The sequence below is a fragment of the Kwoniella dendrophila genome, chromosome 3 (assembly GCF_036810415.1).
Source record: "Kwoniella dendrophila CBS 6074 chromosome 3, complete sequence".
Lineage (NCBI taxonomy): Eukaryota > Fungi > Basidiomycota > Tremellomycetes > Tremellales > Cryptococcaceae > Kwoniella > Kwoniella dendrophila.
In genome coordinates, this window is record NC_089478.1 from 1,030,979 (window position 1) to 1,050,823 (window position 19,845).

General features: G+C 40.9%; 5 protein-coding genes across 5 annotated transcripts; 4 read left to right on the top strand and 1 right to left on the bottom strand.

Annotated features, from left to right (window-relative positions):
- Positions 1-98: 98 nt before the first annotated feature.
- On the top strand, positions 99-4,295 carry L201_002689 (uncharacterized protein; the record flags this gene model as incomplete). Its single annotated transcript, XM_066218463.1, has 12 exons — positions 99-117; positions 171-349; positions 410-1,277; positions 1,334-1,450; positions 1,501-1,763; positions 1,823-1,990; positions 2,044-2,241; positions 2,292-2,465; positions 2,521-2,682; positions 2,759-3,321; positions 3,381-3,711; positions 3,774-4,295. The coding sequence occupies 12 exons, from the start codon at positions 99-101 to the stop codon at positions 4,293-4,295; spliced, it is 3,564 nt and encodes a 1,187-aa protein (XP_066074560.1).
- A 1,143-nt stretch (positions 4,296-5,438) lies between these two features.
- L201_002690 (uncharacterized protein) lies at positions 5,439-7,135 on the top strand (the record flags this gene model as incomplete). Its single annotated transcript, XM_066218464.1, has 4 exons — positions 5,439-6,497; positions 6,574-6,677; positions 6,754-7,013; positions 7,095-7,135. The coding sequence occupies 4 exons, from the start codon at positions 5,439-5,441 to the stop codon at positions 7,133-7,135; spliced, it is 1,464 nt and encodes a 487-aa protein (XP_066074561.1).
- Positions 7,136-7,421: 286 nt separating this feature from the next.
- On the bottom strand, positions 7,422-9,618 carry L201_002691 (uncharacterized protein; the record flags this gene model as incomplete). Its single annotated transcript, XM_066218465.1, has 4 exons — positions 7,422-8,016; positions 8,074-8,421; positions 8,486-9,342; positions 9,409-9,618. The coding sequence occupies 4 exons, from the start codon at positions 9,616-9,618 to the stop codon at positions 7,422-7,424; spliced, it is 2,010 nt and encodes a 669-aa protein (XP_066074562.1).
- A 5,712-nt stretch (positions 9,619-15,330) lies between these two features.
- On the top strand, positions 15,331-16,619 carry L201_002692 (TIGR01458 family HAD hydrolase; the record flags this gene model as incomplete). Its single annotated transcript, XM_066218466.1, has 5 exons — positions 15,331-15,338; positions 15,398-15,526; positions 15,665-15,796; positions 15,870-16,405; positions 16,522-16,619. The coding sequence occupies 5 exons, from the start codon at positions 15,331-15,333 to the stop codon at positions 16,617-16,619; spliced, it is 903 nt and encodes a 300-aa protein (XP_066074563.1).
- Positions 16,620-18,274: 1,655 nt separating this feature from the next.
- On the top strand, positions 18,275-19,402 carry L201_002693 (uncharacterized protein; the record flags this gene model as incomplete). The annotated part of the gene is made up of 1 exon (XM_066218467.1): positions 18,275-19,402. The coding sequence occupies one exon, from the start codon at positions 18,275-18,277 to the stop codon at positions 19,400-19,402; it is 1,128 nt and encodes a 375-aa protein (XP_066074564.1).
- Positions 19,403-19,845: the final 443 nt, after the last annotated feature.

A 19,845-nucleotide genomic window follows, 5' to 3' on the forward strand; every position in this document is an offset into this window, starting at 1 on the left:
CTGGTCGTATAGCGTTGGATCACGGTGCGACTCATACTGTTTATCCGCTGTCCATCAAAAAAAGCTGCTGCACCAATCCCCCTTGATGCAGTGACATCATGTCCAACCTAGATGATTGTAAGAGCTTTTCTGTCTATCAACACACCGAGCTGACTGAACCACTATTATAGTCGTCGAGCATTCTTCTGGTCCCTCTCAACCACCTCGGTACACTTCAACAGGTGCTTATCGTGGGTCCGGACCTATTCAGACTGTAGCTGGCGGAGGTATCGAGAATGTGGGATATGAAGGATTTGAGGTTGATGAAGGGGACGAAGAAGAAGGCGAAGATACTGGCATGGTCAGAGCTGTGAGTAATATAACTTTGTCTTCTAGCAAATCTCCTTGCTTATTGACTTATTCTATTTAGCTTGAGACAGGCTTCATACCATCTTCATCTACACTTGCAGCTCTTCCACCGCTTTTCTCATTGTCTTTGGTTCAATATTCTCCCCCTTCATCCCTTTTACATCTCAGAGCAGCCAACAACCTACTTTTTCTTGCGGCAGCTCCCTTATCAGTTATCATCATTGACTTGGAGAACCCAGAAGAATTGGTAACTATAGATTTACCTAAACCTGCGCCTGAAAAAGGTAGTCCTACACTTACAGTGACTCCATCAATAAACAAATTATATGCGGATCCTACAGCACGACACCTGTTGATCACAATCAATACGGGAGATACCTTTTATCTACCAATTAGTCCAGGAAATGTAGCTGTACAGTCTAGAAGACCTAGACCATTGAGACTAAGACATACTATAACTGCCGTTGGTTGGTCACCTATCTCCGGCAATACATCTTCGGACGCAAATGGTCAAGATGGACAGAGTTCCGGTGCTGGTAAAGGAGATGCTATTACACCGCCTTCAACAGATGTATTATTAGGTACAACATCAGGTCAGATATTGTCATTACCTTTGCCACCACAAGATGATATTTTCAAATCAGTCTCAATAGGAATGAGTAAACCAGTTGAAAAGGATTTACAAACTGTTTATTCTTTACCTGATCAGCAATTTATTACAGGTATAGGATTTGGATTCTGGTCTGATGGTTCGATTAGTGGTGGATCTTTGAACAAGAAAAAGGGTGGAGATAAGAAAGCATGGGTAGTCGTTACTACCTCAGAGAGGATGTACGAGTTTCAAGGGAATATTAGCTCAACAACAGCTGGTGGTAAAACTGGTGGATGGGCTGAAGAAGTGTTCAAACCTCTACGGGACAGTACGCCTAGTGAGCCGAACTGCTATGAGGGAAAGATGTATGAGAAAAGCTGATGTGATGCTCAGAATTCCAAGAATTACCTGGAGAGCTCCCAAATTCATCGTTAAACTTCTACATTCCATCAATTGAAGGTCAATCAGCTTCTTCACTTCCTGCAGCATCCGCTCTTGTTTGGTTGACAGGTGAGCCTAATTCTTACTCCTCTGTCAAAAAGCTAATTGGGGATATGTAGCACCGGGACTATACACGTCAAGCATCTCCACTTCCTTGTCGAATGATATCTTAACGAAACCTTCTTTGATCCCATATTCATCTTTCGACAACCCCTCTACACCTGCGTTCAACCGTAATGTACCCGTGAGCTCCCCTGTAACGCCGCCGATACCGACTGCTATCTCGATCACACAGTGGCATTGGCTACTCTTATACCCAAATAGGATTGTAGGCATATCAAGGGAGACTGAAAAGGTTGTATGGGATGAGCAATTACCTCTTGTAAGTCGGCGTGCAAAACAGATGCTCTCATTTCTGCTTACGTCTACTCTTACAATCAGGCTCCCGATGAACAAGCTGTAGACCTATCGGCTGATCCCGTTTCTCGGACATTCTGGATATATACAGATAGATCTATTCTTGAAGTATTGGTCAGAAACGAGGACCGTGATGTTTGGCGAGCGAAGTTGGAGAAGGGGGAATACACAGACGCGCTGACATTTGCTAGAGTGAGTGACCTTGTGTACATCCATTTTTCATATCCGCTAACTGGTGGTATTAGACCTTACCTCAAAAGGACATCGTACTTTCCAGACAAGGAGATTCACTATTTGAGCAAAGTCGGTTCATTCAAGCGGCTCAATGCTATGCCAAATCCAGTCGGAGTTTCGAATTCGTAACATTACGCTTCATTGATGCGGATGAGAGGGATGCTTTAAGAATGTATCTCGCTGATCGGTTGGATTTATTGAACAAAAAGGTAAGCGAGATTTTCGAACGTGCTATTATGGTGCTGACTTGGGGATGCAGGAGCGTACACAGCGGATGATGCTTGCAACTTGGCTGGTCGAGATCTATTTGAGCAAATGCAATACATTAGAAGATATCGTCGCGGCCGAATCTGCGATATCAGATGTCGAAAGTCTCACCATGGAAAGAAAGCTTATGGAGGAGGATTTGAAGAATTTTATCACCACTTATCAAGTAAGTCATTTTATTGCGAATGATTTGGAGGATCTTAGTTAATATCAGTACATAGTATGATCTGGAGTCAAAGGTTGTATACGAGCTTATCCTGTCACACGGTCGAACGGATCTGTATCTATTCTACGCAAATCTCAACAAAGATCATAGCAAAGTCGTGGAGCATTGGGTCACAGAAGAGAAATGGCGAAAAGCTATCGATGTGTTGAACAGGCAGGTGAGTGACATATATTGGACCTCGTCACCTTCATCGAACTCCGAAATCAAACTTCGCTAATCTTCATGCTGATCAGGACTCAGTCGATCTATACTATCGATTTGCATCCGTCTTGATGAGGAATGCGCCCAAGGAAACTGTAGATTCGTGGCTTCGACAACCTTCTCTTTCACCTCGCCGACTGATTCCTGCTTTACTGCAACAACAGCAAAGGAAAGAATCGATTGCGTCCAACCATGCTATACGGTATCTTTCGTATGTCATACATAATCAAGGATCGACCGATACAACGATATACAATCTCCTCTTGACTTTCTACGCTTCCGATCCCAATCCGGATGATGGCCCTTTGATACGATTTTTATCTTCTTGTCCTGATGATCCGGAAACAGACAAGCCATATTACGACCTCGATTATGCTTTACGGACATGCAAACAGCATGGAAGGATACAGCCTTGCGTCCATATCTATTCTAAATTAGGGCTATATGAAAGTAGTGTTGATCTCGCATTGGAAAAAGGAGATCTCGAATTGGCGAAAATCAACGCCGACAAACCTGATGATGACGAGGCATTGAGCAAGAAGCTATGGTTGAAGATTGCCAAATATGTCGTACAGGAGAAGAAAGATATCAAGAGGTAAGGTTTTCTTTTTAAATCTCATTGTGGTTCAGATCCTAATGATTTGATATGTATAGTGCGATGAAATTCTTGGAATCGACCGACTTGATAAAGATTGAAGACATTCTACCTTTCTTCCCTGACTTCGTTGTTATCGATGACTTCAAGACCGAAATTTGCAATGCCCTGGAAGACTACTCCACCAAGATTGAAGAGCTCAAAGCTGAAATGGACGAAGCTACGGCATCGGCCGAATCTATTCGACGTGATATTGATGGCTTAGCAAATCGATTTGTAACCGTTGAACCTGGAGACAAATGTTGGAAATGTGGTGTCAACTTGACTATTCGACAATTCTATGTCTTCCCCTGTCAACATGTCTTCCATGCTGATTGTTTGATCTCAATGGTAAGTATCCTATCATTCAGTACAGGTCTCTGTTTTTTCTGACACTATGAGATGCTCTTCAGGCAATGGAATTCTTACCTGCCCCTTCATTACGGCGTATATTACGATTACAAGATGAGCTTGTCACTAGATCGTCTGATTCATCAAGTAGAGCTTTACTATCTTCGAATTTCAGTCCATCACAATCTGGGACAGGAACACCAAGACATACAAAGGAAGGCTCGTCTAAAACTCAAAACCAAATTGCTACATCTGGGAACACAGCTACAGATTTATTACTGGGATTAGGAGGTAGAAATAAATTATTGGCTGCAGGTGATAGATTAAGAGAAATGATCATACCTGATGCTCTCGCTCAAGCTGTATCTGTAGTTGGAGCTGGAGTTGGTGTGAGTGGAGGCGCAAGTGGATCAAGTAAAAAGAAAAGATTAGAAAGAAAATTAGATGAAGGGAGAGCAGAAGAGATTAGAAAAGAATTAGATGATTTAGTCGCTTCTGTTTGTCCTTTGTGCGAAGGTTCAGTCGTAGGTCTGGATAAACCTTTCATAGCACAGGGTGAAGATACTAGAGATTGGGATGTCTAGGTATTATAATGCATCTTAACATATGCAGGATAGATGGTCAAACCAATTCAGAAGTGCGTCAACGACCGTCTGGAAGAAGCTGCAGAACGGACAAGGGAATGAAACAAGTCTGTCTGATACTGCCTTTCCATCAACTGTTACTGATTACTACAGACTGACACTGGCTGCTAATGGCCATTACTGAGTATTATTGGCTATACTAATTTGCTAAATTTCCTATCTGCAGACTTTACCACCGGGAAATTGGCACCAACGCCCTTATTCTTCAAAATAAACAATGAATAAACATTTCGAAACGATGAGACATCTGGAGCAAAGTTTGTGTAGTATGAAGGTGGTGGCACTTACTGTATTTGGATTAGGTCTAAGGGGCGAAAACATGTTTCGCCTTACAAAGTTTGATGTTTTACTTATCGAGTTATTGAATAGGGGTGCCTGTGTGATCGACTTCACAAATGAATGGGTCAAGATGATCGATCAAAGGCACTGTACATACCTTAGACAATAGGATGATTAATTTGCAAAGACTGAATACAATCTCAATGCTGTTGTAACCGATAAGCGACACGAAACATAATCGTGAGAATAGACTCGCAAAGAGGAACTGAATCTATCGGACTCATCGAATCTTTATCAACGCCCGATTGTAGGGTGTTCATCTTGGTTCTGAGAATGTAGAAAAGGATACGAGTACACTGTATAGTGTGCGTATCAAGAGACTAGATGTTTGAGCAGCAAGATATATAAAGACTTTTCAGAATCCCTCTTTCCCACTTTTTGTTCTTTCATCCTTCAACACACTTCTTCATTACTCATATACACTTAGAATCTTCCAACGCCGGTCGTTGAACTGACACCACACTCTTTTGACACCTATACCAGTTGTTTTAGATCATTATTTGTGTTACGAGTTAGCTAGTCTAATTTACCAAAGAACAAATCGATATCTTATTGTATAATCTCAGTCGAAGTTAGCTAGTCTACCTTCCTCTACACATATATCAATAACCTTCAAGCAAAAGTCTAGCTAGTCTACTTTTGTCAATAGTTTGCACACTTCCACCAACCAAGCCTTAAATCAACCTATATTTTTGCTTAAACTCAACCTTAACCAACACCTCATATACTTATTTACCCTTCAAAATGCACGCCTCAAGAACTCTTGCTCTCTTCGCCATTCTTCCATGCCTTGCATCAGCAGCACCAATTTTCGGTTTACCAAACTTAGGTGATGTTTTAGGATTAGGTAAAGGCAATTCAGTTGATGCTTCTACAGTCGCTCAAACTGTACCTAAAATTACAAGTTTCATTGGCTCTGCTTTACCTGTAGCTACATCAGGTGTAGGTGGAATTGTTGCTTCTGAAACACAATATTTAGGTTCAGCAATCGGATCAGTTACTGGTTTAGTTGGTGATTTAGGTTCTGTTGCTGGAGCAGCTGTCGCTCAAGCTACTGGAGTCGCTAGTTTAGCTGGATCTGGATCTGGCGCACTTTCAGGTGTACTTGATATCAATAAAAATGGTATTATGGGTGCTATTGCTGGATCAGGCTCAGGTGATTTAACTGGTCAAGTTTCAGGAGCTGTAAAAGGTTTAGTTTCAGGTTCAGCGGGTGTAGCAAATGTTGTTGGAGATGTTGAAAACACAGCAAATTCAATTGTTGGTGGTGCAGTAAATAATGTAGTTGGTACAGTTGGTCAAGTCGATCAAACCGTCAAAGGTATTCTAGGTGGTGCAGTCGGTCAAGCTCAAAATACAGTTGGGAATGTTGTTGGCGGTGTAGTTGGCCAAGCACAAAACACCGTCGGAAATGTCGTGGGTGGAGTAGTAGATCAAGGTCAAAACATTGTCGGCGGTCTCGTAAATGGAGTCGCTGGACAAGGTCAAAATATTGTCGGTGGCATTGTCAACGGCGTCGCAGGACAAGGACAAAACATCGTTGGTGGTTTAGTTAATGGTGTTACTAGTCAAGGTTCAGGATTACTTGGTGGTGTATTAGGTGGTATCATTCCTGGTTCAGGATCAGGTTCCAACTCAGGTTCTGCTGCCGGAGCTGTAGGTGGTATATTAGGTGGTTTGATCAATACAGTTGGAAATGTCGTCTCTTCTGGTAAATCAACCACTGGAGGATTACTCGGTTCAATCGTACCTACTGCCACCAATAGTCCAGTTCAAATTCTTCAAGGATTGACTAATTTCATTGTAAGTGATAAACAACTTCCCATGACTCATGTAGGTGTATATCTAACACACAATGGTGATTGAATCGAATTCACAGGCTGGACTTAGACCTATTTCTGCTGTTGATACAGTACAAAACCTGCAAAATTTGTATTCATACCTTAACACCATACTTGCAAGTGAAGTTGCTCTTGTCAAAAAGTAAGTTCAACTTATCTTCTCATACGGTAAACGAAGAGAAATTAAATTGTTATTGACAAATCCATATCATCGTCAGCACTGCATCATCAGACTTCGCACCATTCGTTACATACGCTTCACAATTAGTCAAAAATTTGAATACTTATATTAAATCACTTCCATCAAGTATTACATCAAATACAGCTTTCTTAACTATTGCAGCTCAAATTGATGCTGCTACAGCTCAAATGTTAAGTGGCATCAAAACCACTGCTACAGGTGCAACTCAATTATCAACTGCTTTATACGCAGATGGTATGTTCACAGCTAAAGGTTTGACTAGTTTATTCCCAAAGAGTAAGTCCTGTCGATTGAAGCTTCGATTGAAGCTAGACTATTATTGTATTAGATTAAACTGATCTGATCTTCACATCATAGCCCTTGCTATTCTCCCACCTGCTCCTACTATCAAGCTTTAAATGAGCTCAATGCAGAGCATATGGAGATGAGTTAGAGTTTGACACCTGATTACCCCGGAGGATAAGTGTGGTTGTTGAATATGTTTGGGTTGTTTAGTATGTTGAAGATTTCTGGGACACTACTATTGCTTTTATAACATATACAGAAGGAGCAGGGTGATGATATGACTCTTTGACTAGATGTTCATGTCTTGTATTTTCTCATCCTATATGTATATGCATTTTATGTAAACAATTATATACCATTCCTTGCGATACGACTACAACACTTCACCTTTTCGATTGTTCACTGTCCATTTTCATTTCTACCAGCATCTTCGGCAGCTTTGACAGCAGTTTCGAACCAATTTTTAAGGATTTGTTCATCTTCTTGACCTACACTTATTCTTACTAAACCTCTTTCGACACCATGACTAGCAGCCCAATCTAATTCTAAGTAATGTGCTAAAATTGTATATGGTGATGCTAATGTGAAACTTGTACCTAACGAAGGACCTTTTGCACATCCAATTGTATTGTAGAATGCTTTCGATGCAGATTCAGATGTGAATGTTATTGAGAATAATCCACCGAATCCACCTTTTCCTGTTGGAGGTAATCTTTGCGCTTGTGCATATGTTTCAGGTGTTTGAAACCTTGGATAATATACTCGCTTTATGACTTTCCCTTCTGATGGACTTGACGTATCTGACAAAGACCTCTTGAACAAATAATCGGTAACATCATAAGCATTATCATTAACTCTCTTAATTCGTCCCCGGTAATCTCGTGAATTTCGTTCCATATATACTGCATCTTCTGGATAATAATTATCTTCGTATATTTCGGTTTGAGCAGCTTTGAGATCTTCAAAAATTGGACTATTAGGGTTGAGAATAAGACTACGACAAGAACGTTAGCTGTTTGGCTTAGGGGTGTAAATCGCCTGTCCAGCTTACCTTCCACCCATGACATTTGCATCACCACTAAAGATCTTTGTCAAACTACTGACCACTATATCCGCGAATTCTACTACTTCTACATTTATAAAGTTACCGATTGTCTCGTCTACTACAATGACAAATCCATATTTATCTGCTAATTGTCTGATTTTCACCAAATCTGGACTTCGTAATAAAGGATTAGAAGGGAATTCGCAGAAAAGTGAGAGTATGGGTATATCGTTATTTTTAGAATCTTCAAGTAGTCTTTCGAGTGCAGGTATATCTTCTGTTCCACCTGCACCTAAAAAGTGACAACCAGGGCCCCATTTTTGCAAGATCTTCAGGGTGTCTGTGTAAGGGAATCTGCAAATTCGATGTCCGGCTTTAGCTATGATATGTTGAGATATTGAGAGCGTTTTAAGCTTACCCATAACAAACACTCTTGCCCTCCTTCTCTCCTTTTCTACGTCTAGCCGTTCTTGCTATATCAAAAGCATGCCAAATTGCACTCATACCACAAGGGTAAAGATAGACTTCTTCCTCTGTTACAGCTTTCTTGCCTGATCCTGACCCAGCACCTCTAGCTACGTCATCAACCGTTCCATATCCTTCATCACTGGGTAGCAAGCCACCTGCAATTCTTCTCTTTAATGCTTGTTTTGCTAAAGGAGCATTGAACAGAGGAAGATTTCTACCATATCTTTCTTCTAAATAAGTTGTTAAATCTGAAGTTAATGCTTCTTCTTTTACAGGTTCTACTGGAGCGTCATCATTGATTAATTTTGAAGTTGAGGGGGTTGAAGGTGTTATTGGAGTTGAAGGAATTGAATCAGCACGTCTTGAATAATGTCTATTTCTAGTTGAAGGTGCTTTTGATGGAGGTCTTTCTAAAGTTGGTGTCTGAATCGGTGATTGTTGTTTATTATTATTGTTATTTTCAGAACCTGCAGGTAATTCACCTAAGAAAGCTAAACCTCGTTCTGCTAATCTTGAACATATACCATCACCTGAATGTTGCCAAAATGCTTTACCAAATGACCAATTTGATTTATCAAACAATAAAATCTGCAATTCGATACAATCTACACCACCTAAAGCTTGTTTATTTGAGGTATCAATGATTGATATTGACGATGGACATATTACGAACTCAACTATTCTTGATTGTATAGGTGGATTTTGCGATGATAAGAAATCCCTTCCTTCTCCAGCTACTTTAGGTGAAGGCAACAAAATACATAATTCATCGGGTTTACCGAATTTTGCTAAACATAATTTTGCGAGCTATAACAAAGATGTATATTAGCTTTAATATCCTTGTTAACAACGGGATATACTAGGGTAGCTTACTTTTTGTATACTTCTATGTATGAAGAATCTAGGATATCCAGTTTCCATCTTACCTACAACCCTTTGATCACCTTCTTCATAACCTATATTATCTTCCCAAGTCGGTAAAGAAACCGATATAGCATGTGCTGTAAGAGCTGGAACCGATGCCCCTAAAGGTATAAGAGCTGGCATCTTCGTAGATGCAGGTGGAGAAAGAACAGCGGCCATCCTGTCTAGTTTTCAGAGATAATATGAATCAAAGATGAGCTACAACAAGAGAATCAGATTTAGTGAGATAGAGAAAAAAGATAGCAATGCCTTCGGTCCGATGTCGCATGCACAGACGCGATCACTGAATTTACTGTTGATTGCTCGATTTTTTCGAGTCAAATGGCTCATTAGTAAATCCCCGCTAAAAATCCTAATAGCCATTACGATTTCCCTAATGGCGTGCTCGAATTTGAACAATCCCGATCGTATTCAACAATGGGTTTGGCTCTGTTACCCGAAATTGAGGTTTATTCAGTGTGCATAAATAACTAGATCCATGGAATATGCATCTGAGCAATAATAACACAGTAATAAGCTGAATAAGACGTCTGACATTAACACTCCAGACAGGTGAGGACTCTGATAGATAAAGTCACCATGTGAACTTAACTCTTGGGCACTCGCACATTCGTGTTTCACGATTTCGATTACAACTCTGTTGAATTTGCTACCAACGTCCGCGAGTTCAATCAAAACTTGTAGGCAGAACTTTGATCTTTCATTTATATGTTTCAAGCATTGGTTCGATCGATGATACAAAATGAGAGTATCCTCACAAGATAGCGCTATACATCACCCACCTCATCTCTTTGATATCTTCTGAAGTTACACCCGAAGTACTTACTCACGAGCGATGACTTTCCGAGAATACTGAGTGTGTATTGATACAATAGTTCAATGAGATAGTTCAAGTGTACTCCGTTTGTGTTATTGCTACAAAGCATACAGGGACTGAGTTACTTGGATATTCCGCTCTCACAATATTTTCGTTTGGCAATTGGCAATACGATATTGACCTAACGAAGGGAGGTTGAAACCTCATACTGTACTCAGCCATCTCAGTCCAGCTTTCGCTACAATTGGTGGGTAGAAAATACGATGCAGGTCCAGCCAAAGACAAAAACACTATTGTCCATGGTCACAAGTGGGTCCAACGAGACGACAAAGTACGAACAAAAAAGAACTAAGTCGGTCGGTCATAGATGTTATTGATCACGCCGCCTGCTCTACATGGTCATTTTCGATTCCAAATATCTGATTTTGAGGTGGCCCTCACAACCCATCGACTATTAGGCTTCACTGCCCTTCCTTTCTACTCTATGATCTGATATTCATCCTGATTCACTTTATCCTTTTGCCTTATCTCTTCACATCTCCCTCACCCTACCTTGCTTACTGTGCAAAAAGCCAAAAACTACAGCACCCGGGATTCCCAAGTGGTCCCCCACCTTGGTACTAACCGAGCGATAGGTAACTTAACTGCGCCGAGTTAGATGCATGTCTTATTGAATATGAAGTATAAAGCTATAAATAACTACAAGGATGTGGTCTGTGCGTGCACCGCCACTCTATCTAACTATAAACGTTCTACCTCTTGCCTTAGCAAGCGATACCGAAATACTAGTCAACATTCCCCTATACGAAACTGCCTGCATTCTCCAGGACTTCCACTCTACAAGCTTGGCCAGCGTATTCTCCTCTATATATCCCCCGGTCGACATAACTAGAGGGACGAACGGTGTTCTGTCCTGTTGTCTTGGCAAGTTACTTATCTTGCTTCTAGCTTGTTGTCCCAATACTTTCTTAATTCTATATTCCATATCCTCGACTAACTTCCCCTCCTCTTCCGCCATCGCCGCTGCTCTTCTTTCCTCCCTGGTGCTACCATCCGTTCTAAGGTGATCTTGATGTGTAGGTGCATATAGAGACACAATCTTGAGGTCATACTCTTCCATCACAAGCGGCCTTTCCACGTCATCAATAATTATCTTAATATCATTCCTCCTGTTGGTCTTCTTTATGAAAGGTTCTACTGATACCGTGGCTGACGGTACCGTTCTGAGCGTGTTGGCTAGGTGGTGTTTGACCGATTCATGCCGTGAAACCCTATAATCTTTCCTTCCAGAACACCACTCATCGTGACCTATAGTGTTTGGCTGAGCACACTTCTTGCAGCAACCGAAATATCCTGGCGAGAGGGTTCGATAGTACAGGTTTGCTTGTATAGCTTCATCTTGAAGTACGAATCGGTGAGATGCCGGTATTGCTGATAACCACTTCCGTCCTATCATTGTTGACGACTCTAGTATAGTCAATCTTTCTCTAAAATTTGAAGAGGCTAATAATTGTTGTTGTTCTTGTTTGAATACCTCTTTACACAAATCCTTTTGAGACGTCAAGTCTATACCTTCTTCATCTACCGTGTTCATGAGAGGTAGTAGTACCTTTGTTGACAGGGCTGTTGCAGCTTTGTAGGCAAGGGGAGCGCATGTTTTATGTGACAGTATACCAATACCTCCTAAATTGGGTGGTAAGTTCATCACCGTTCTATCTCTGAACCTTATCGATGTTGCTGGTGCTGATCCCCTAATTCTATCTAGCGTTGACCATAGCAGTTGGTCTAGCTGTTCCCACAACTCCACCAGATCCTCCGATTGTAGCGTTCTCTGTAAATGACGAAGCTTTTGTTGTAGTGATTGGCGTAGGACAAGGAGGGCGTGTTGTTTTGGAAGGAGGTGTATCTTGTCGAGACATGGTTTCAGGTCGTCAATCTGCTTTGATAGATAAATGGATCTAGCCTCCCTTGAACCTAAACAGGTACCTAGCATCTCCACACCATTCTCGCGTATCTCCTCTATGCTAAGCTGCTTACACTTGTTATCATTTAGCTTGAGTGGCGAAGACTCCTTCTTGAAGAACCGCTTGGCTATTTCCAATGCTCTATCATCTTGTCCTAGTATAAATATGTCATCCAGGTATGCTAGAACTAGATATTTCGGTCCTAGCAAACGTTGTAGTTCCTCTATTGTGTCTCTTATTGATATTGAGAATAGCAGTGGCCCCATTGGATCTCCTTGTCTTTGCCCTTCTGATGATTGAAGTGTATGAGTTGTACCGTCAGCGTGTAGGTATAGAGGCGTGGGATTGTTGTATGACCAGGCGGCCATCCTGACCAGTGTTGGAGCATATTTGAGAAGTGATCTGTATGTGACTTTCCTTTTACAAGCGTTGAAGGCATTGGATGCGTCTAGAGTGACAAAGTGGGTGTATGGGAAATCTTCATGACCGTCTAATGTGAACTGTAGTGCTCTTGTTATAGGTTCTACACCTCCCTTACTCCCAACTCCAAACTGACAGGTTGCTAAGAATGACTTGTCGACGTTTATTGTAAATATAACCTTCATAGCTATCCTGTAAAATAGTTCGCCAACTGCTATAGGCCGTACACCACCATCTGGCTTCATTAAAGGGGTAATCCTAGCTGCACATAATAGATCTTGACCAACTGCTATACCTGATGCTATTTGAGATGTTAAATTGTTAAGGAATAGCTTGAATTGATCCTCTTTAAGAGCAAGATTGACTAATTTAACCGACCAACCTGAAGGCCCTGGGGAGGTATCAGGTTTCATTGACCTAACGGCTCGCACAATATCCTCCTCCTCTGATAGCGTTGGTAATGGCGTTGCTGAGGGATGTGGGAGCTCAAAAGGGTTGTGTTCTCCTTCTGGATGCTTCGACTTGATAGCTGATACTGTTGTTTCGTTGATTGGTGCTATCTTGGTATTGTTGTTCAGCATCTTTTCTCCCTTTCCAACAAGTCCACTTTCTATAAGCTCCTTCGCTCTAACCACCTCGCTTCTAGATGTCGAGCTAGTTTCCTTAGCTGCTGGCCACGTCACCTTTGGGTATTGACTCAGCCTTTCAATCACCGCCCCATGACCGTTTCTTATCTCTGGTACTAGTCCAACCTTTGGTAGTTCTAACATCTCTCTTAAATTGTTCCGAGAGGGGTCCAGGTTGTACTTCTCTGCTATCTCTGATACTTTGGACAGGAAGTGAGGTACTAGAACTGGGTGGAGATGTTTGATTGTGCCCGGTAGTTGAAGTAAATGTGACATATCACGAGTGGAAGGATTAGGTGTTCTCTCTGGTGGTATATTTTGTGGTACATCCTGTGGTTCTTCTTGAGGTAGTTCTTGTTGTGAATCTTGAGGCTGATCTTGAGGTTCACCTTGAGGAGTAGCTTGAGGTTCTGGTGCTTGAGGTGTATTTTGAGGTGTAGTTGTTGGTGCTGGTTGCTGGTTCTTATTTTGATTATTAGCCACACTTCTTCGACGGTCGTCTAGTACTAAAGATCCGCTCTCCCTTCGTGCTAAATCCTCATTCTTTCCTGGACAGCTAGCTCTGTGGGTACCTAAACCTGTCCTCCCTGGTTTGACTACGGCACAGCATCGTGGGCAGATCACTACTGAATTTGGTGGAAAATCTGACTGTCTGAATGGATAATCACGGTGTCGACGTCTCAAGTGTTGAAAGATGTCTGCCGAAGTAAATTGGGGACACAGGGGACATGTGACTGGAGGTGGTGTTGGCACTGGTGTGTCTGTTGGTGTTTGAGAAGGTGATCCAGAGCGTCTTGGTGTGGTTTGAATTGGTGGAGGAAGGGAGGAAGGGATGGTTGGTTCTTGACTGTTCAATCTTGGTGACCGCCTTCTTGCCGTTATAATTGATGGACCACTGATTGCCCTCTCCCTCTCTCTATGCTCTTTCTCTGATAACTCTGTCACACCGCCAAATACAGCCCCCGCTCTTGGTAATACCTTCTTATTTGATGCAGAGGTTGGCTGTAGATAGCCCGGTTTGGACGTCTTCTTGGTTGTAAGTGGAGGCATTGTTGGTCAAATCTGGCGGCAGGTGCCGAGCCGAGGTTCTGGCCGTGGTTTTGGCTGAGGATACTACGGCCGGCCGTGGTAGTGGAGATTGCCGATGCAATGGCCGTGGTTGAGGTTGAAGTGGAGGTGAAGGTGGAGGTTGTCCGTCGTGTTGATTGATGATCTACGTTGAATGATGGTAAACAAGCCAATATTTTGTCGGACTTGACGCACAGGCCTCTACTAAAATCTCGGTGATGGCGAAGAGGAAGATTTTGATAATGATGGGAGCGACGGAAATTTTATGAGGGATAGAAGAGCTAGAGTAGAGACTGTGTACCAAGTTTGGTGTAGATTGGTGAGGATCTGAGGTCAAGGAAGGGAAAAGCGCGTTGAAAGTTGCTGGAAATTTGGTGAATTTGGTGTTGATGACGCCGAAGGCGTTGTTGGTGACGAAGGGGGTCACCCCCAATGAATCTGACCAGATATTTGTGCTCAGCGACCTTGAATTAGTCTAGCTAGGTGGTCTACTGCGCCGAGCAGACGAGAGGCGGTGTTTTATACCTTCTATGGCCGTAGATGAAGAGCACTGTTTTTACAAACATTATATAGCCCGTGGTCAAATATCGATGACCCAAAGGAGGGTGTACTAGTACCATCATCTGATGGTACCTTTAGCTTACTAGCGTGTATTTGTGTGTGGGTAGATGCACATGATAATCTCCGGTAAACGCGTATGCTTAACAACGGTGTATTACAGCACATGCCGTCATTACTACAAGAAAGGTTGTCACATATCTACTTTGTAAATCAAAAATTCTTTATCAAATAAATTATTCACAGTAGTGGTGGGAAGTCATCCCACATTGTAACAGGCAAAAATTATATCCAGCTATTGTTTACTCGCTGCATCGCTTCAACGAATCAGGACTTTCACTTGAGAGACTGCATAGATCAAAAGATTCCAAATTCATATACTGTTCAACTCAGTAAATATCCGATTATAACGGGCAACATGTCGAAGTAAGTCTGAAAGTCAAGCTATTATGTTCAAGGAGAACTAATCAATAGTAATAATTCAGAAACCCACTAAAGCTGAAAGCTTTGCTTATAGATTTAAATGGAACACTGCATTTAGGATCAGAGCCTACGAAAGGAGCTGTGCAAGCTATAGAAAAATTACGAAAAGCTAAAATACCATTTATCTTTTGGTGAGTTTTTGAAGTGATCTATCACTCGAAGGCCTTCGAGCTATCTGAATTCGGCAAATCGGGACGATATGGGAAGCGAAATACTCATGTGTGTTGAAGCTGCTAACTATATTGTGCAATTTGCATTCCAAACAATAGCTCCAATTCTACCAAAGAGTCCTCAAATCACTTACTCTATAAATTAGGAGAACTAGGATTTAAAGCTGAGAAGGAAGAATTGATGACCAGTCTTAGTGCATGTAAACAGTTAGTGGAGAAAAGGGAATTGAAGTGAGTAGGAATTATCATTTTGTTCAACAATCGTCTTTCCGGAATGACTGAATTTGATTGAAATGCCTACCAGATACCCATATCTCTTGATGTCAGATTCGGCAAAGGAAGAATTCAGTTCACTGCCTTCCTCGTCATCGTCATCGTCATCGTCAAATCAACAAGTATACGATTCAGTCATACTAGGATTAGATCCACCTTCATTATCGTACGAGGGTCTGAATAAAGCTTTCCGCATTTTGAAGAATGAAGCTATTTCCTCTTCCATAAGTGATAATGTGAATGACAACGGAAGTTCGCAAAAAGCAGTATTGATCGCCCCTCATAAATCATTATACCAGCAGACTCCAGCAACAGAAGATTTACCTGAAGGATTATCATTGGGTATAGGACCATTTGTTACGCTATTAGAGGAGGCTTCAGGTGAAAAAGCTCATATTGTAGGTAAACCTACGAAGAGTTTCTTCGAATTAGCTATAGAACGTTTGAAGAGCAATAATGGTATTCCAGCTAATGGATTAGAAAAAAGTGATATTGGGGTGATAGGAGATGATATCAATAATGATTTAGGAGGCGGGGCTAGAGAGTTAGGCTTAAAGCGGATTCTAGGTGAGAGTCGCATTCTCTTGAGTTTCAGCATCATTTTTGGTATTCCAGATGGTGCGGTGCATATTCGGTATGCGATTATAGCTAACAATCCTAAAATCCATTACTTGATTGATAAGTACGAACTGGTAAATATCGAAAGGATAGCGAAAAGACCGAATATCCGCCCGACAAAACATATGGGAATTTTGCAGAATTCGTCGATGATCTCATATGACATGTTCTTAATAGACGTGCATTTTTCGATGAATAGATAGATTCGGCATATCAATGCGTATCAAATCCATATCGACCACAATCATTCAAGAGACATGAGGACATTGAGTCCTTATCTCTGAATGCCAGATGCCCGTGCAATTCAGTGGACACACACTACTATGTGCCGTCAAAGCATAAGCAGTAATCGGTCATAGCATGATGAAATCTTAAATTAGCTCCGATTATTGTGAAGTCGCAAATACGCTAAAAATACATTTGCGTCCAGAACGGTCATATATATCGTGATGATAATGATGACTGTGATTGGAGTGAAAATCAAGAGATCCATAAGCTTTTAAGTGCGTTCATAACTATAGCTGATTGATAAGCCAATATATTACAGTTGTATGAAAGTGGGATGCAGGAATCCCGAATGTGCTCCGAATTGCATCTGAGCTCCATCACCCATTCAAAATTTGGTATTTTTCGGCTAATAGCTTACTCAGTGCAGATTAACACAGATCTTAGTGGATTGATTGACTGAATGCAATCTCAAATCTGACTGGCTGGAAGAAAAGGAATCTAAACGGTCAAATCCGAATCAAAAAAAGCTTAGTGCCAAGATATATAATCTAGTGAATATAATTTTGTCGCCTACCGTACTTAGCCGAAGAGTATGTAAACCGTATGTATCTCGGCGTAGTTAGCCGCAAACAACCTAGTACAGTGAAGTTGGGTGACGCGATTTGTGATCTGATATGATATGGTATGATATGATATGATACGCGCTCAGGGTTAGTAAGCAAAACCAAATCAATCAATCCGGGTTAGTAAGCCACGATCACCTAACAAAAAGTAAAAATTCAAAATTGTTTCGCTCGTATCCGGAGGGTTGACTAAGATTGACTCGAATTGCAAATATGATTATTATGTAGACCGAGAACCGGTAAGGTATTAAAAATAAAAAAACAACTTCTCACGCCATACATAGCCGTACATACCGAATACATAAACAGAGTACTTTTCATCATAACATCCCTTTCCCCCTCTTCTTTCTTCCTTTCTTACATACACAAACACTATATTCTAATCATACTATTTACTTTCTTGCCTATCAACTTTTAGTCAAGATGTGCTGCTAAATTACCTAAACCCAATCGCGCATTTTTAAGAACGAATATTCAATAAAAAGAATCGTTCTAATAATAATTTAACTTATTAGTTTTAACTTTTAACCCAAAGTAAAAAGTAATCACCACGTCGTCCTCATCGACAAAGTCCTCATTCAATACTACTATACAATATGTTGCATACAATCCAGTCTGTCATCCTAATTCGAGGCTCACCTCCACCAACAATAACTTTAACACCAACAGATATTCCACCCCCAACCAAATCAATTTCAACTCTATCTCTACCAACTCTAAAAGATTAGACGTTAATCAAGCATCTGATACTATTACTACAACTGAAGAAAATATAACAGATATTGCTGTTTTATCACAAATCAATCAAAAGGCTAACAATAAATTGCCAAAACAATCAAATATCGATACTGATATTTCAATTACTACTACAATAAAAGCTTCAAGTGATCTCAAGCAGAAGCAAACTTTAGTTTCACCACCACTTAATCCTTGTTCTGTACCTTCATTAACAAGAATTATCGACGAAATGAGATTCACATCACCAAACTCTAAACCTTCTCTTACCCCAGCGGGGTACAAACTCCTTCATCTATCTGAAAAGAAATTATCTTATTTAGATGGTTCTTTATACGATGAAGGTCCTGCGCTATTGAAAGGCGTTCTTGTTAAAGAATCCATCAAAAGTGCTTGGAAATCTGTACAAGAAGGTTCAGTCGTTGAAATGAACGATTGGACGTCTTTATCTGCTATGGGCTTAGATGTTGTTTCAGAAGACGATGAAGATGATGAATTTAATAGTGAAATCCAGTCAGGTAAAGAAGAAAGATGGTTTGAAGATTTAGTTTCTTCTTTTGGTGAAGATGATTTCGATCAACCTCAATCATCTCAACTACAGGAAGAACACGAGTGGGTCGAATCAAACGTCACTGAACCTGTTTTCGATGAATTCGACTATGATTCAAGTCAAATTGAAGCTTTCACTTTCCCAACTCCATCTTCATCACCTACTTCTATTCCTGTAGACACCACTTCATCCGTACCTAAAGTCATTGTTACAGATGTCGACGTTGTCGAAGTTAGTGATGATGACGACGAAGAAGAAGAAGCAGTTGATCTGGCCATCCCATCTCATCATCATCACTCAATCATAGAAACATTCGGCTCAATCTCACAAAAATCCGTAATGGAACAATCTATAGCTTCACCTAGTCTAGATCCTGTCTCATCACATGGCTTAGTACCACCTTCACCAATCGAAGCGATTACTTCAGATTGGGATGAATCAATCTACCTTTATCCTCAACCTTATTATACAGATTTCGATGATTACATAGATGATTTCTCATTACCACCTCCACTTATCAGATCATTATCAAGTTCGTCAACATCAACAATTGACCCCGATGAAGAAAAAGAATGTGGCACACCACCATTAAGATGTTCTGAACTCGACGAACAACCTTCATGGTTAGATCAGCTCAAGCATGAAGATACTCTTCCGGTTGATTCTAATTCAGAGTCTGATGTTGATCAAGACGATATTGATGATATAGCCGTAAGGCGATTCACAGAAGATGATGATCAGGGGAAAGTCCTAGGTGGGATCGTTGGTATGGCTTTAGGCTTTGATCGAGAAGGTCTCGTTCTTTGTTAATTACAATTTACTTCTTTATTATAATATCCTTTTTTTCCTCTCTTAACTGAAAAAACCAATAAAACAACCAAAAAATATTGCGCATCAGATTTGCTTTTATACATATACATATCTTTCTGTCTCATGCATATTCATGTTTGAGAATTACAATTGTGAGATGATTTCTCAGAAATAGAGAATATGAATTAGCAGTCAGATTTCATTTTCATACCTTTTTCACTGAGTCCCAGGCGACATTACCTATTCAGGAACGGTTTCGGATATAAGCAGGGTTACGTTTTTTTACGGTATTCGGTGTATTTACAGTACTCGAGTACAGTGTGTCGATGGCCATTTCCGTAAATAACAACAAAGAAACATTACATATAGCATAACAACGTAGATCATTCATCGTCATGGCAAAGCTTTATATGGCAATGATATCTTATTGATAGTGACTTAGA